Below are 18,091 nucleotides of genomic sequence, written 5' to 3'. Positions count from 1 at the left end.
GCAGATCTCTCAAACCCGGGGATCAAACCCACATCTCTTGTATCTCCTGCACTGGCAGGTGGATTCTTTACCAACTGTGCAACCTGAGAAGAGACTACACCGTTAGGAGGCATTTAAGACTAAGTTTTAGTAGAGAATGGTATTATCCTAACTTTAAGTTTATACTTCTCCCCAAATACTGTCAAATTATTAATATTTGCATTTTGTTGATGGCTCAACAGATGCAGGACAGTCAGTTGAATTTAGTTTAACAAATGTTGAGCCCAGTCTGTGTCTCACACTCTATGCTAGGCACCTTAGGAAGAAAAATGACCAAGTTATGTCTCCTAGAGAGTAACCCTCACAAGCTGCTAGGGGATATAGACACGAAAACACAAATAGAACAAGAAGCGATAAGTGCTCTACTGATGGCACAAAGACTTATGAGAGTGTATGGTGTTAGAAATGTTCTAATTTCATTCTTTTACATGTAGCTATCCAGTTTCCCCAGCACCACTTATTGAAGAGACTGTCTTTTCTCCATTGTATATTCTTGCCTTCTTTGTCATAGATTAATTGACCATAGGTTATAAGTTTATTTCTGGGCATCTGTCCTGTTCCATTGATCTATATTTCTGTGTCTGTGCCAGTACCATGTTGTCTTGATTACTGTAGCTTTGTAGTATAAACTGAAGTCAGGGAGCCTGATTCCTCCAGCTCCATTTTTCTTTCCCAAGATTGCTTTGGCTATTCAGAGTCTTATGTGTTTCCATACAGATTAAAAAAAAAATTTTTTTTTATTCTAGTTCTGTGAAAAATGCCATTGGTAGTTTCATAGGGATTATATTAAATCTTTAGATTCCTTTGGGTAGTATATCCATTTTAACAGTATCAATTCTTCTAGTCCAAGAACATAATATATCTTTCCATCTGTTTCTGTCATCTTCAGTTTCTTTTATCAGCATCCTAAAGTTTTTGGAGTGTGGTACAGGTCTTTTGCCTCATTAGGTAGGTTTATTCCTAGGTATTTTATTCTTTTTGAAGTAATGGTAAATGGGATTGTTACCTTAATTTCTCTTTCTGATCTTTCCTTGTTAGTATATAGAAAGGGAAGAGATATCTGTATGTTAAGTTTTTATCCTGAAACTTTACCAAATTCACTGATGAACTCTAGTAGGTTTCAGGTAGCATCTTTAGGATTATCGACATATAGAATCATGTTGGGCTTCCCTGGTGGCTCAGACAGCAAAGAATCCTCCTGCAATGCAGGAGACCCGGGTTCAATCCCTGGGTTGAGAATATCCCCTGGAGAAAGGAATGGCTACCCACTCCAGTATTCTTGCCTGGAGAATCCCATGGACAAAGGAGCCTGGTGGGCTACAGCCCATGGGGTCACAAAGTCAGACATGACTGAGTGACTAACACTTCACACACAGTTATCATATCACCTGCAAACTATGACTGTTTTATTTCTTTTCTAATTTAGATTCCTTTTATTTCTTTTTCTTCCCTGATTGGCATGGCTAGATCTTCCAAAACTATGTTGAATAAAAGTGGCAAGAGTGGACATCTTCATCTTGTTCTTGATTTTAGAGGAAATGCTTTCAGTTTTTCACCATTGAGAATGATGTCAGCTGTAGGTTTGTCGTATATGGCCTTTAATATGTTGAGGTAGGTTCCTTCTATGCCCACATCCTGGAGAATTGTGTTTTTTTGTGTTTTTTTTTTTAAATCATAAATGGATTTTGGGTTTTGGCAAACGCTTTTTCTACATCTTTGAGAGGATCATGTGGTTTTTATTATTCAATTTCTTAATGTGGTATATCACACTGATTGACTTGCAGACATGGAAAAGTCCTTGCCTCCCTAGGATAAAGGCCACTTGATCATGGTATATGATCCTTTAAACGTATCATTGGATTTGCTTTGCTATCATTTTGTTGAGAATTTTTGCATCTGTGTTCAGTGATATTGCCCTGTAATTTTCTTTATTTGTGGTATCTTTGTCTGGTTATTGCTTCCCTGGTGGCTCAGCTGCTAAAGAATCCGCCTGCAATGAGGGAGACTTGGGTTCAATCACTGGGTTGGGAAGATCCCCTGGAGAAGAGAACAGCTACCCACTCCAGTATTCTGGCCAGGAGAATTCCATGGACTGAATAGTCCATGGGGTCGCAAAGAGTCGGACACGACTGAGCGACTTTCACTTCAACAATTTGTCTGGTTTTGGAATCAGGGTGATTGTGGCCTCATAGAACAAGTGTGGGAGTGTTTCTTCTTTTGCAGTTTTTTGGAATCATTTCAGAAGGATAGATGTTTCCTGTTTTCCAAATATTTGATAGACTTCAGCTATGATGCCGTCTGGTCCTGGACTTTTGTTAGAATTTTTTAAAATCACAGTTTCACTTTCAGTACTTGTGATTTATCTGTTGATACTTTCTATTTCTTCCTAATTCAGTCTTGGAAGATTGTACCTTTCTAAGAATTTGTCCATTTCTTCTAGGTTATCCATTTTATTGGCATACAGTTGTTTGTAGTAGTCTCTTATGGTTCTTTGTATTTCTGTGGTGTCAATTGTATTTTTGTCAGTTTAATTAATATGTGTTAGTCCTGGCATGTTCCTCCTTGGGTTTATCTATTAATATATGGAACTCTCTGCACTTCCTGAACTTGTGTGACTGTTTCTGTTCCCAAGTTAGTTAAGTTTTCACCTATTATCTCTTCAAATATTTTCAGACCCTTTCTCTCTTCTTCTAGGACCCCTATAAGGGGAATGTTGGTGCATTTAACGTTGTTTCAGAGGTTCTGAGAGTGTCCTCGTTTCTTTTCATTCGTTTTTCTGTTCCATGGCAGTGATTTCCACCCATCTGTCTTTCAGCTCACTCATTTGTTCTTTTGCTTCATTTGTTGTGCTATTGATTCCATGTAGTGTATTTTTCATTTCAGTTATTGTATAGTTCAACTGTTTGTTGTTTCTATTTTCTAGCTCTTTATATTTTCTTGTATCTTCTTGGTCTGTGCCCCCATTCTTTTTCTGATATCATGGATCATCTTTACTATCATTATTCTGAGTTCTTTTTTAGGTACTCTGCCTATCTCCACTCTGTGTAATTGTTCTGGGGTTTTATTTTGTCCCCTCATCTGGAACATATTTCTCCATCATCTTACTTTGTCTAACTGTCTGTGATTGCAATTTCTGTTTCACAAACTGAAAGGTTGTAGTTCCTCTTGCTTCTGGTGCTGCCTCCTGCTGGGTGTGTCTGGTCTAAGAGCTTTGTGCAGGTTTCCCAGTGGGAGGGCTGTGTCATGGTGTGTGTTTAGAGGTGGGTGTACATTCAGGACAACTTTAGGCAGCGTGTCTACTGATGGATGGGGCTCCCTCCACTTGGGAGGTGTTCCCAAGACGTTCCCACCTTGTTGATTGTCTGTCATGAGGTGTTCCAAAACTGGAGCCTGTTGGCTGTGTTCTCAGTGTGAAAATGGCAACCTCTGGGAGAGCTCATGTTAGTGAATATTCCCCAGTATCTCTGCCATTAGTGTCCTTGACCCTACAGTGAGCCACAGCCCCACCTCCCCAGGAGACCCTCCAAGACCCTTAGGCAGGCCTGGCCCAGGCTCCTATGGAGTCACTACCTTACCCTGGCTCACAGTGCATTTGAAATCTTATGGGTGCCCTCCAAGAGTGGAGTCTCTGTTTCGCCCAGTCCTGTGGAGCTCCTGTACTTAAGCTCTTCAAAGTCAGAGGCTCCTCCTCCTCCTGATGCCAGACCCCCAGGTTCGGGAACCTCAAGTGAGGCTCAGAACTCTCCCTCCTGTGGGAATACCTCTGTGGTTTAATTATTTAATTATTGCCCACCCAGTGGTTATGGGATTTGACTATATTGAGAAAGCACCCCCTTCTACCATCTTGCTTTGTCTTCTTTTTCATCTTTGAGTGTAGAATATCTTTTTTGATAGGTTTCAGTCTTTTTTGTCAATGGTTCTTCAGCAGTTTGTTGTAATTTTGGTGTTTCACAAGAGGACTCAAGCCCAAGTCCTTCTATTCTGCCATCTTGTCTCCTCCCCTCAGAAATCAAATAATAATTATCTTAACTGATGTGACTTTTAAAATCAAGAATTAGACAGCATTTAACAACCCATTTAAATGTATAACACCTCATCCTTTAGACAGATATATACAACATACAAACTATATTTCACTGAAAAAAAATGAAGGAAAATTGTGAATTTCCTCCATTCTCTTTTTTAGCCTTTTTTTACTCTTGTAATTTGCAGTAGTTGAAGATGAAAATTAAATGCAAGTTTGGCTTTTAAAAGAGGAATATTGAAACTATATATATATTTAATATGTAATTTTTAAAGTTTGGAAAATGTAACTCTTCCCATCTTTTCTATGGTGTCAAAGACAACAGAAACAACTGTTAGAACTCTACCAGACAAGGGTGAAGAGATCTGCGGGTATTTCTTGAATCCTTCTTTAATGTCATCAGAATGTTCACCTACAATTTTGAAAAAGAAAACAGAAGACATAAGCGACCTCCCTTCTGAGAGTCAAAGAAGCATACCGCTTGCTGTGACTGATGCATTAGAGCATATTATGGAACAGCTCAATGTTTTGACACAGGTGGGTTGGCATGTTTCACACTTAGAGGTAAGATGTACAAAATCCTGGCTACAGCAGGCTGCAGAACTAGCAGAGCAGCGGGGGGATACTTTCTTTCTTAGCAAGCTCAAAGGTGGTAGTTAACAGAGCAACACGTGCTCTGCTGAGGTGCTCTAGGTCTTGTGGAGGCAAGGTCTGAGCCCATGCGTATGTAAACGTGTGCATACGCAGACTGTACTATATCTGGCATCTGAGGACCAGAAGGGAGGGGGGGAGACAGTGACGAAATATTGGGGTACTTCATGCTATAAATCTGATTCTGGACAGTAATGTTTTGCCCTAAGAATTTTCTAATGTAGTGTATTTAGATTTTGGATATTATCAAAGAAATATTTAAGGCCAAAAGAAAAAATATATTGGGATTAATCATTTCAGTTAGAATGAAATATTGGCAATGCTTTTAGTTTTCACTCTGAGGATAATTCCCTCTGTCCAATGTATAACTTCCCTCATTTCAAAGCTTCTTACGGGACACTCTGTTCTGGAGATGAGGTTTTCACATTCCCCTTTTAGAATATTACCCAGTCTTTTTTTTTTTTTTTTTCATTGATGCTAAATTTTAATTTATTTTTTACTGCACAGGATGACTTTCAGCATTCATTATTTTTTACCAGACTGTATACATCCTTTTATTAAATTTCATTATATGGTCATGCTTATAATGAATAATTTTACAGTGAAAAGGAAAGACATAATGGCTTAATCCCTTTTAATTACATTTAAGCAATTTTTTAAATTTATTTCTTTTATTGAAGGATAATCGCTTTACTGAATGCCAATTTACCTTTGCCAAGAAGGAATACAATGAATCTTAACACACCAAAGGTCTTCCAACTCTTGGTCAGGAAATTTAGATGTCATTTAATGGAAGCAGTGTATTAAAATGGATACATCAAAGGTTGTCCTTCCAGCTTTCCTTGGTGTTTCTTTTGAATAAGTCTTATCATTCTTTGATAAATAGGATGAGGACACTAATATTTGTCAGAGCAGATGCTGTCCCAAGTTATACAGAAAGAAGCTATGACATGAACTAGAGATGTTGATTACTTTCCCAGAATAAATATTTTGAGTTGAAATAGCTCTTGTATAGAAGTTATCTTGCATATAAGTTAATGTACAGTTAACCCTGGCTGTACATTATAATCGCCCAGGCAATTAAGAATCGTCCAGATGTCCAGTTCTCATCTCCAGAGAATTCAAGGTTTTGGCATGGGTCTTTTAACTTTCCCTTCTGGGTTTAGAGCCAGTAATTAAAAATGTTACCCTTTAGATAACTTCTCCGAACCTTGGAGTTAAGGGACATGGATATGAGTCGTGACAGGTTGTGGGAACAAGTCTTGTGAGACCTTGGAGTCATAAGATTTGTTCAGTGAAAAATCATAGGAAAATCACCAATTTTTGCTTTGCAGTATTGTGCTGGAGGTGACTTTGTGTTTATCAGACGTCTCTTGCCTTTAAAAGGCAGTTTTTCTCTCACCCTCCTGCCAGCTTTAGTTTTGGGGCCTGTTTCGAGGGCCCTGGCTCCGCACGTGCTGGCTTCCTCACTTGCCTATCCCATTGAGTGGCAGGTCCTCTTGCGGGTCTTTCCATCCTCTGCTCTATCAGCTTTGTGACCCATTTCACCTTTTTCCCTGATTCAGGGTTAAATGGATCACTTTAAGCTGTATTGAAAGTCTCTACTTTTTTAACTTTGAAGGACTGACTACCCTTCAAATACGAAAGAAGTGAAAAGCAGGCACAGCACACTTGCAAAATGGGAACAGTGTGAATCTGTGGGCGAATCAAGTGAAATAAGCACATTCTGGTTCACTTCAATTACAGATGACTGAGTATCTCCTAACCCTGTGGCAATGTTTATAATTCAGTACAGATTGTTTTGGGTTGGCCAAAACGTTTGGGCTTTTCTGTAAGTTATAAGATGTTACAGAAAAACTCAAATGAGCATTTGGGCCAACCCAACAATATCACTTTCTCATTATAATTTTTCAGACAGTAGGTAACTGGAGTTAACCAGTGTTATAGGTGTTGATAATATACGTATCAAAAGCTTTTGCTTTTTGCATTATGATAATGTATGTAAATATCAGGCAAAATGCTTGGAGCATAGTAGGCACCCAAGAAATATTAAAAAGTATTATGAGCATTGCTGTTAATTTTGATCATTAACAGTAGTGTAGTGTTGTGCTGGAGGTGACTTTGTGTTTATCAGACATCTCTTGCCTTTAAAAGGCAGTTTTTCTCTCAACCTCATGCCAGCTTTAGTTTTGATTGGCCTATTTCCCAGGCCAATCATAACAAGTCATGATCTATAGTATGGAATATGAAAGAAAAAAAACTATTGAATAATAGAAAAAAAAAAAAAAAAGAACAACTGATTACTGTCAGAAACTGATAGGGAATCAATTCATTATCTTGAAACTTATTGACTAAAGCAACCATGAATTTATGCTGCTTTTCCTGTATGAACTGTACTTCCAGGCAACCAAATAATATATGAGAAGTGTATTTTGTAAACCATCCCAACTAATAAATGGAAATAGAATGTCATTGCCCTCTAAAGAAAGAATAGACTTACCAAGGGATCTAGCCTGAGTCTTATCAAGCCTTTGAATCCCGTTTCCAATTTATATAAAATACAGAAAGTAAAAGAACAGATTTAACTGTATCTGGAGCACACAGTCCCTAAAATCCAGTCTGGTAGGGAATCTACAGGTCAGATGGCCTGAGCCTGTAAATAGACAAATTATAAAGAAAATAAAGCAAGGAAGTGGGGAATCTGCAGATTAAATGGGTAAGATAAAGTTGTAGTTTCTAGGGATGCATACTTGAAAGATAAAGCCATAAAAACATGCAGATTATTCGTATAGTGGTCAGGATAGTGGCTGTTAAGGGGAAGGTGCATGCAAGGCACTAGCTCTTGACCTGGTGCTGGTCACAAGGGTGTTTTTCTCATGAGAATTCATTGATACTTTTTAGTGTGCAATTTCCTGAATCAAGTTTATAGCGAAGTTAAAAAAAAAGAATTGAAGTAATCGATAATCACAATTTAAAAGTAGCCGTGTGTGTGTGTGTGTGTGTGTGTGTGTGTGTGTGTGTAGTCAAAAACTCACTTACTAGCCGAAGGAGTTAGAATAGCTAAGATTTGTAAAGTCTTGTTGTGCCAGGCACTAGCTTAAGCATTTTACATCCCTGATTTCATTCAGTCTTCCTACCAACTCTGTGAGGTGCTGTTATCATCTTCTGGGTGCAGAAATGAGTGGCAGTCATTATATTTTCAAGGTAAGCTAGGTATCCAGCTGTCTAGGGTAATATAGATATGGCCCATATGGATTGATTGTGGCAGAATGACCAGTGACGCCATTTAAGTAGTAGTGGTGCACGTGGCATTCCGTCCCACTTCCCACATTCCACATTACCTGGGACACTATTTAACATGCCTCGTGTGGTCTCTTCTCTGGCACCGATGCTTTAGAAGATCAGACTTTAGAATTGTCCATAGAGGCTTGATCATTTATTCCTTTTTTCTTAAATGCATCCTCTTTTTCCCTTTTCCTCAAACGGCTTGGCAGTGCTTTGTCCTGTGGTGGGTTGCAGAAACGGAGCAAGTTCTGGAGCTCATTTCTGAACCAACCTCCTGGCAAGAGAGTAGGCATTACAGTTCTGAAAAAGATCAGTGCAGAGATTATCACCATCATTCTCACCACCAGGTCACCAGGCCCTGATGACTTTGTCCTCCTTTTTTTGCAGACTGTTTCAATCTTGGAGCAGCGACTGACTTTGACAGAGGATAAGCTGAAAGACTGCCTTGAAAATCAGCAAAAGCTTTTCAATGCAATTCAACAGAAAATTTGAACAGAAAAGTATGAGCAGAGGCATGAGAAATGAACACATGTACGTATACTCAGGAAGGCAGTACCAGCTGCTTCATGCAACGCAGCCATGTGCGAATTGGCATGGCATTTCTTAAAAGGGTGAGCAACAGAACAAAAGGCAGAAAAGGCAGAATTAAGGACCAGTTTAAACATACCAATCAATGTCTAGGACTAATTCAAATCATTACTATTTATGGTTCCAGTAATAAAGTGATAAGCATTCAAATGGCTCTATATTTCCCCCCCATATTATTTTTTAAATGTTAGTTTTTGTTAATAGTTCAAATCCTGCCAGGAAAATAACCAAATCTTTGGATTTCATTTTAATTTCAAATTGACCATGTTCAGGCAATTCCTTCAACAATTAGTGTACTCTTTAGTGAACTGTACCCTTAGGGTGAAATAATTCACTTACCTCTAAAATAGCATTTTATGTGCAGAGAATGAATTAATGATCTGACTTGTATTTCCCAGTTTAAAAAATTTACTCTTTCTTACCTATGCCATTTGATGAAAAGATGATCTCACAAACTCTCAAACCACAGAATTTCCACAGCAAGAATACACTTATTTTAATTAGCAACAGCACATACAGGACATATGGCAGGGATTTTGATTTAATTTACGGCATACATTGCTTATTCTTTGACCAACCTGAAAGAAAATGAAGAGTTAGAAATATGTGACGTGCACATATCTTCCGTAGATGAAGGCACTAAATGTTTTCGGTTGTATCCAAACCTGTGATATCAGTTTATGAAGATTAAATTAGTGCAGAATCCTCAAAACCCAGAACCATGCAACAGCAATACTTAAAAATACACACACATGTGTGTTCACATGCTTCAGGAATGTTTAGGGTGATTTTGGTACCTGAATGTAAGGACTTTAAAAGAACATTTATTGGCATCATTGTCTACCTGTTTCTTTTAATTGTGATTTGAAACAAAATGAAAATGAGTAAAACATGCTAAAAGATCTTGGTTATAATTTAAGAATTTTATCTTAAACAAAATAAGAGATTAAATTGGAAAAAAAATGAATTTATCTTGCATTTCTGTTAACCTATATCAAAAACCGAAGGTGGAAGAAGACAGGCCGCATTTATGATACCTGCAGGCATACCCTGGGGAAAATACTATGTTTTGGAAAAGAAAAAGGTCCTATTTACATACGGGTCTATATTGAGAAATTTCTCAAAGCCATTTCAATTGTATTTATGAGGTGGTTTTGTTTTATCATCCCTTGTGTTTTAAGTGCCTTTTTATACAATACTAAGTAGGAACTTCTAGACCGTTTCAAGCGTTTATAAGACTAAGTGGCACTGTATATTTTATAACCTCGTTGAGAAGACTAAGAAATGAAATGTCATACCAATTTTTGTTTACTTTTTTATTCTTCAAACAATAAAAGACATTTTACCTTTAAAAAAAGTTGTTTCTTTTTAAGTGATTAAAGTCTAGAAATAATAGTAGGTTTCTTATCTAGCTCACTTAACTCTAAACTTCGTAACAACCTCCTAGAGAACTTGTCAAAACAGTTCCGGTGCTTTTCCTCGGGCTTCTGATTCACTAGGTCTGGTCTGGCAGGGCCCAATAATTTGCATCTCTGACAAGCTCACAGGAGATTTGGTGCTATTGGCCTCAGGCCGACAGTTTAGAAACTGTTGACCAGCTATAGCCACTTCCTGCAACATGGTGTTACCACATACTTTTATGGCCATAGACCTTTATTATAAGTGATATAAAAACAGTGATGACAGAAGTTTAAAAGCCTTAAAACGTTTTCAGGAGGGATATTTTATAACCCTCTTTCCCTCCCCCACAACTTTGTTTATACTTTTGAGGATTCTTTCCTTCGGATTCCAGCCTCTCATTTGTCCTAGCTGCCTATTCGCTGCGTGAGCAACATCTCCACTTGGAAGACCTGGCAGGCCATCTCTGAATGTGCCCAAAGCCAGTCCCTACTGTACCCTCAACCACCAGCCAGCTCCTCTCTCCCCTAGCCTCCGGACCTCCAACTCTCCTTCAAGGCACTCAGGTTGGAGTTATCCTTGAATCCTTGATCCTACGCTCCACTCCCATTCTTTCAGCAAATCTTATGAGAAGATATGAGAGACCAGATCATTTCTCACCCCTTCTTCAGCCACCAAAACAGGCCATCATTGTCTCTTCCCAGAATGACTGCAGTACTTCTTAACTGTCTCCACCATCACCTTTGGACAGCAGGCCAGAGTGGTTCTTGAAAAGACGGAGTTCAAACATGTGGCTCTTTCGGCTCCAAGCCCTTCAGGGCCTCCTATCTCGGAGTAGAAGCCTAAGGTCTGACAGTGGTGATATGCTCCCCACCCCTTCATTTTAGACCTCCCCAACCAGTCCATTCTGAAGGAGATCAGCCCTGGGATTTCTTTGGAAGGAATGATGCTAAAGCTGAAACTCCAGTACTTTGACGACCTCATGCGAAGAGTTGACTTATTGGAAAATGCTCTGATGCTGGGAGGGATTGGGGGCAGGAGGAGAAGGGGACGACAGAGGATGAGATGGCTGGATGGCATCACTGACTCGATGGACGTGAGTCTGAGTGAACTCCGGGAGTTGGTGATAGACAGGGAGGCCTGGCGTGCTGCGATTCATGGGGTCACAAAGAGTTGGACACGACTGAGCGACTGATCTGATCTAATCTGGTCTTCCCCTTGGGGGCCATACTTACTCACTGCACTTGGTCACAGTGGCTTCTTTGCTTCCCTTTGTAGAAGCAAAACGGCTCCCACCTGAGAGCACTGGCCTTGCCATGTCCTCTGCCTGGAGCCCTGTCCCCAGGCGTCCCTCATAACATTCCAGCCCGGCTCACATGTTGCCTTTTCAGAGGTGCCCTTCCTAATCAGCCTATGTGAAATAGTAACCCTCCATTCACTCCCTGCCTAGCCCTGGTACAATAAGATTGCACACAGCCTCTTCCACTGTGAACTGACCTCTTCAAAAAGTAAGCACGGTCATCTTTAGATTCCCAAACTAGCACAGTTCATAGGAGCAGCTCAACAGGTAGGTATCCAAAAAAAAGCTCAACCTAAAAGTTGAGAAGATTCTATTCAGTGCACTTACGGAGGACTTACGTCCAAGATACAGCCTCTCAGATAACTCTAAGGGACTTTTTCTAAAGAGGTAAGACAGGAGCAGGATAAATAGAAGTTTTGCAAATAAAACAACATAACAAAACAAATACAAACTAGGTAGAACATTAAAAGATTACTGTTGAAGAAAACCAGATATCTGGAGCTAATGAATTTTAGCACTTTTCTATGTATAAGAAGATGCAAGAGTCCGGGCTTATTGAAAATCTTCCTTTGATAGCACCTTAACCATCTACTACCAGTATCCCATTTTTTCTCCATTCTGAATTCAGGGTGCCCAGTCGGGGGCGGGTGCGGTGACCACAACATTCTCTGTTTACTGAAATGCTGGCAACATTCTATGTCTCCAGTATTCTATGTCTCTCAATCATAAATTCAACCGTTTGGAAGGCATTTAGTGATCAATTTTGTCCCATGGCACTAGGAAGTTTCACTCCTAGATCGGCTGGAGACTGTGTGATATAGGCTATTCAGTCTACACAGACACTCTGAAATCTCATAGCGTCCCTGTAACAGTTATGAATCTGGCATTACAATATACTTAGATATAAACTTATAATAAAGTAAGTTTATAAACAATATAAACTTATAATATAAACTTGTGTGCTGTGTGCTGAGTCTTCAGTCGTGTCCGACTCTTTGCGACCCCATATAGCCCACCAGGCTCCTCTGTCTGTGGGATTCTACTGGCAAGAATACTGGAGTGGGTTGCCAGGCCCTCCTCCAAGGGATCTTCCCAACCCATGGATCAAAACTGTGTCTCCTGCGTCTCCTGCACTGCAGACATATTCTTTACTGCTGAGCCACCGGTGAAGCTCATAAACAGTTTATAAATAATAGCTGGAATAAGTTAAATTTGCTTGCCAGGGGACTAGGGCTTTACTCCTTTTGGAAAAGAAATAAGATTTTTACTTGCCCTTGATAAACCCTTAAGGAGGCTATGAATTAGATTCTAGGCAAAGGAGCCTTTCCAACTGTTGGAGTTTTTAAAGGCTATTTTTCCACTTTTTCTCTCCTTGTTGTCAGGTTCTATCTGATTAATTAGGCTCAGTCTCAGGTCATTGTGGGCTATAGCTAAGTTTCTGATTTGTAGAGATTTGCAAGAGAAAGATGGGCTTCCCTGGTGGCTCAGATGGTAAAGAATCTGCCCTCGATGAGGGAGACCTGAGTTTGATCCCTGGGTTGGGAAGATCTGGAGGAGGGCATGGCAACTTCCAGTATTCTTGCCTGGGGAGAGAAAGATAGTTGCTTTTAATTCTCCAAAGAACCCGTGTGCCTCCCAAATGATTTTAAAAGATTGATTTTGCCCAACTATATTTTCTTTAATTTGATCTTTTAATATAAGTGAGAAGATTTCCAACTAAACTGAAATTCAAGAGTTCTATGTTCTAGAATTTCAGGGTTAATTTATCAAGCATTCAAAAGCTTGCACAAGGCATTCAACAAAGGCCCTCTTTCAGAGTGCAAGGCTAGATCCAGAGTAAAGTTTCTTTTTTTTTTTAAGTTATCCCCGAAATATTAGCTCCCAGTTTTTACTTTATATTGCACAGTTTTAGCTAACCCCATCCATTTCCTTTAGTATGCTAATTAGTGTATTTCCTGAGATTCATATGCCCTGCCTTATAATACCAAGCAAGGGAAGCATTCTCGAGAAGGGCATGGCAACCCACTCCAGTATTTGTGTCTGGAGAATCCCCATGGACAGAGGAGCCTAGTGGGCTATAGTCCATGGGGTCACAAAGAGTCAGACATGACTGACTGCCTAAGCACAGCACAGGAAGCATTCCCCAGCAAGACCAAGTGTTTTTTCGACAATATACTTAGGCAACCCAGCTTCAATAAAACCTATTTAAATATACCGATTTTTATAAAATTGCATCTCAGTTCTACCAACTTTCACACCTTTAGATTTTAGTCTCCATTGTTGTTCAGTTGCTAAGTCATGGCTGACTCTTTTATGATACTGTGGAATGGAGTCCACCAGGCTCCTCTGTCCATGGGATTTCCCAGACAAGAAGACTGGAGTGCCATTTCCTGCTCCAGGGAATCTTCCTGAGCCAGGAATTGAACCGTTGTCTCCTAATTGGCAGGGAGATTCTTTACTGCTGAACCACCAGGGAAGCCCCTAAAAAAGCCTTGATTTTACAAGGAGTCCTAGAAGCTTTCTTTTCATCTCTGACCATTCATCTGTTTTTGTATAAAAGGTCCTGGGGCCCCCAGTCAGGGGTTGAGCCAAGAGACTCAGGCCCTTTTATCAACCTTTTAACTTGATTTTGACTAGTCCTAATTGTTGCACCAAGTAATTATTCATCAAGTATCTCAGTGTAATTTTCTCCCAAACTTTGATCTGGGATAAATAGAGCAAACTTGTTGGGGTGCTTTAATGTCGGGAACCAAAAAGGAGGGTCTCTTTGGCCCATCCGACCTTTGAAAATACTTTCAAAGCACTTATCTGATAAAGGAATCCTATCTAAAATAGGCATAAAATAATTGAAGCCCAACAATATAAAAACAAAAACCTGGGACTTCCCTGGTGGTCCAGTGGTTGAGAATCTGCCTGCCAATGCAGGGGACATGGGTTTGATCCCTGATCCGAAAAGATCCACATGCCTCGGAGCAATGAAGCCCGTGCACCACAACCACTGAGCCTGAGCTCTAGTGCCCATGCTCTGCAACAAGAGAAGCCACCACACGGAGAAGCCCGCGCACTGCGACCGGGGAGCAGCCCCTGCTCGCTGCAACTAGAGGAAGACCGCGCAGCAAAAAAGACCCAGTGAAACAAAAAATAAGCAAATAAACCAATTGAAAACACCAAAGGTAAATTCAGGCTCAATAAGCACATAACAGGATCTTCAACATCATAGGTCACTAGAAAATTGCAAATTAAAACAAGGAAAGATGACTATACATCTATTAGAATGACTAAAATGCAAACCCTGAGAAAACCAAAGCTGGTAACCATGTGAAGCAACAGGAGCTCCATGATAAGCATACAGAATGGGGCAGCCACTTTGCAAGACAGTTTGACAGTTTCTTACAAAAATAAACATACCAATTACCGTGCAGTCCGACAATCAATTATCTTTGGTTGTTTAACTAAATAGATTGAAAATGTGCTCACGCAATAACCTGCACATGAATGATTACAGCATCTTTATTCATAATTGCCAAAACTTGGAAACCAATAAGATCTCTTTCAGGGATGATTTGTTTAATACAACTGTGATCCATCCAGACAATGGAATATTATTCACTGTTAAAAAGAAATGAGCTATCCAGTCATAAAAAGATATGGAGGAATCTTAAATGTATATCACTAAGTGAAAGATGACCATCTGAAAAGGCCCTTAAGTTGTTTGCAATTCTGGTATTAATTTTTTAAGTGCAAGAAATGTTGAAAATACCATCATATACTATAATGGAAACATATAAACATAAGGTTCTAGACACGTAAGCACCTGAACAGAAACCATCTCTACCATGTAGCTTTCATAACTGATGCAAAAGACTTCTGGGAGATGAGGAGGGAGGAAAAAAGGGGAGAGAAGATGAGACAGAAACGCACAGATGCTAACAGCATGTTAAACATGGGAAAGCCAAAGTGGAGTAAGCCCACTCAAGTGATACATGTTCTTCTTACTCTCACAGAGGCAGGCAAACTTGATATCATTATTCACTCAACACTTGATTTCCTGGTAAAATACACAGTCAGCAAGAATGCTAAAGGCAGGACCACCCATGTGCTGGATGCCTTTTGGTACCTTTACTAGACCAAACCCTGCAGAGTAAAGGGCTGTGGTGTCAAGGACGCCAAGACAAAATGAATATGCATGTTCATGGTTTGCAGTGAAGGGAACACACAGGGGGACCCACCTTTCTCATTCTGGGTCAGGACCCTAGAAGGGGAGCTATAGGGAAAGGCAGTCATGATTGAAGAGAAGACATCTTAGAAATGATGTGTTTTTTGCTCCACACATGCCTATAAAAATCCAGTATGGTCTTTTTCATGGTGCCTCGGAGGCTGTCGGCCGCTTCAGAATGAAGCTGAACATCTCTTTCCTGGCCACTGGCTGCCAGAAGCTCATTGAAGTGGACGATGAATGAAAACTTCATACCTTCTGCGAGAAGCGTATGGCCACAGAAGTTGCTGCTGATGCTCTAGGTGGAGAATGGAAGGGTCATGTGGTCCGAATCAGTGGCGGGAACAATAAGCAGGGTTTCCCCATGAAGCAGGGTGTCTTGACCCATGGCCAAGTTTGCCTGCTACTGAGTAAGGGGCGTTCCTGTTACAGACCAAGGAGGACTGGAGAGAGAAAGCGTAAAAATCTGTATGGGGTTGCATTGTGGATACCAATCTGAGTGTTCTCAATTTGGTCATCGTGAAAAAAGGGGAGAAGGATATTCCTGGACTCACTGATACTACAGTGCCTCATCGCCTGGGTCCCAAAAGAGCTAGCAGAATCCACAAACTTTTCAATTTCTCTAAAGATGATGTCCGCCAATATGTTGTGTGAAAGCCCCTAAACAAAGACTAGGTGAGAAACCTAGGACTAAAGCACCCAATATTCAGCGTCTCCTGACTCCACGAGTTCTGCAGCACAAACGCCGGCGTATTGCTCTGAAGAAACAGCGTACTAAGAAAAACAAAGAAGAGGCTGCAGAATATGCTAAACTTTTGGCCAAGAGAATGAAGGAGGCCAAAGAAAAACGGCAGGAACAGATTGCCAAGAGACGGAGGCTGTCCTCTCTGAGAGCTTCTACTTCCAAGTCTGAGTCCAGTCAAAAATGAGATGTTCTAAGAGTAACAAATAAATAAGATCAGACATCCAAAAAAAAAAAAAGAATCCAGTATGTCTCCATCTCATACTCAAATGAATTACTCTTCCAAGGCATGCTTCTCTTTGATACACATGGGTGGTGTCACCCAACTGAACTCTGAAGTGGGAAATTTGAACCCAAAAGCACAATTTATCATTTATGAACACATCGATCCCATTCTAAAACCTGTCATTTTACAGCAAGAATTAAAACAGTATCTCCAACGTGGATTCATAACTCAGTTCAGTTCAGTCGCTCAGTCATATTCAACTCTTTGCGACCCCATGGACTGCAGCATGCCAGGCTTCCCTGTCCATCACCATCTCCCAGAGTTTGCTCAAACTCATGTTCATAGACTCAGTGATGCCATCCAACCACCTCATACTCTGTCGTTCCCTTCTCCTCCTGCCTTCAATGTTTCCCAGCATCAGGGTCTTTTCAAATGAGTCAGTTCTTCGCATCAGGTGGCCAAATTATTAAGAGCTTCAGCTTCAGTATCAGTCCTTCCAATGAATATTCAGGACTGATTTACTTTAGGATTGACTGGTTGGATCTCCTTGCAGTCCAAGGGGCTCTCAAGAGTCTTCTGCAATACCACAGTTCAAGAGCATTAATTCTTCGGTGCTCAGCTTTCTTTATAGTCCAACTCTCACATCCATACATGACTACTGGAAAAACCATAGCTTTGACTAGACAGATCTTTGTCAGCAAAGTAATGTATCTGTTCTTTAATAAACTGTCTAGGTTGGTCATAGCTTTCCTTCCAACGAGCAAGCGTCTTTTAATTTCATGGCTGCAGTCACCACCTGCAGTGATTTTGGAGCCCCCCCAAAATAAAGTTTGTCACTATTTCCATTGTTTCCCCATCTATTTGCCATGAAGTGATGGGCAGATGGCGATCGCAGCCATGAAATTAAAAGATGCTTACTCCTTGGAAGAAAAGTTATGACCAACCTAGACAGCATATTAAAAAGCAGAGATATTACTTTGCCAACAAAGGTCTGTCTAGTCAAGGCTATGGTTTTTCCAGTGGTCATGTATGGATGTGAGAGTTGGACTGTGATGAAACCTGAGCGCCGAAGAATTGATGCTTTTGAACTGTGGTGTTAGAGAAGACTCTTGAGAGTCCTTGAACTGCAAGGAGATCCAACCAGTTCATTCTAAAGGAGATCAGCCATGGGTGTTCTTTAGAAGGAATGATGCTAAAGCTGAAACTCCAGGACTTTGGCCACCTCATGCGAAGAGTTGACTCATTGGAAAAGACTCTGATGCTGGGAGGGATTGGGGGCAGAAGGAGAAGGGGACGACAGAGGATGAGATGGCTGGATGGCATCACTGACTTGATGGACATGAGTTTGGGTGAACTCTGGGAGTTGGTGATGGACAGGGAGGCCTGGTGTACTGCAATTCATGGGGTTGCAAAGAGTCGGACATGACTGAGCAACTGAACTGAACTGAACTGAACTGAACTGATGGGACTGGATGCCATTATCTTTGTTTTTTGAATGTTGAGTTTTAAGTCAGCTTTTTCACTCTCCTTTTTCACCTTCATCAAGAGGCTCTTTGGTTCCTCTTTGACTTTCTGCCATAAGGGTGGTGTTTTCTGCATATCTGAAGTTATTGATATTTCTC

General features: G+C 40.4%; 1 protein-coding gene and 1 pseudogene across 4 annotated transcripts in view; both read left to right on the top strand.

The window, feature by feature from the left end:
- Window positions 1-9,938, top strand: part of POC1B (POC1 centriolar protein B) — a 105,424-nt gene extending 95,486 nt beyond the window's left edge. For 2 of the 3 annotated variants that reach the window (XM_010832059.1, XM_010832058.1), the window contains 2 exons: window positions 4,382-4,600; window positions 8,387-9,938. In XM_010832059.1, the coding sequence (XP_010830361.1) occupies window positions 4,382-4,600; window positions 8,387-8,491 (324 nt within the window). In that variant the 3' untranslated portion in view covers window positions 8,492-9,938. The remainder of the gene's footprint in view (window positions 1-4,381; window positions 4,601-8,386) is intronic. The other variant, XM_010832057.1, reaches the window with a different exon arrangement.
- A 5,741-nt stretch (window positions 9,939-15,679) lies between these two features.
- LOC104982622 lies at window positions 15,680-16,468 on the top strand (annotated as a pseudogene). Its single transcript, XR_824534.1, has one exon. The product of XR_824534.1 is annotated as a 40S ribosomal protein S6 pseudogene (transcript).
- The last annotated feature ends 1,623 nt before the right edge of the window (window positions 16,469-18,091 follow it).

Source organism: Bison bison, unplaced genomic scaffold (genome assembly GCF_000754665.1).
Source record: "Bison bison bison isolate TAMUID 2011002044 unplaced genomic scaffold, Bison_UMD1.0 scf7180017864535, whole genome shotgun sequence".
Taxonomy (NCBI): Eukaryota; Metazoa; Chordata; class Mammalia; order Artiodactyla; family Bovidae; genus Bison; species Bison bison.
This window is presented reverse-complemented; position numbering and strand designations above follow the sequence as displayed.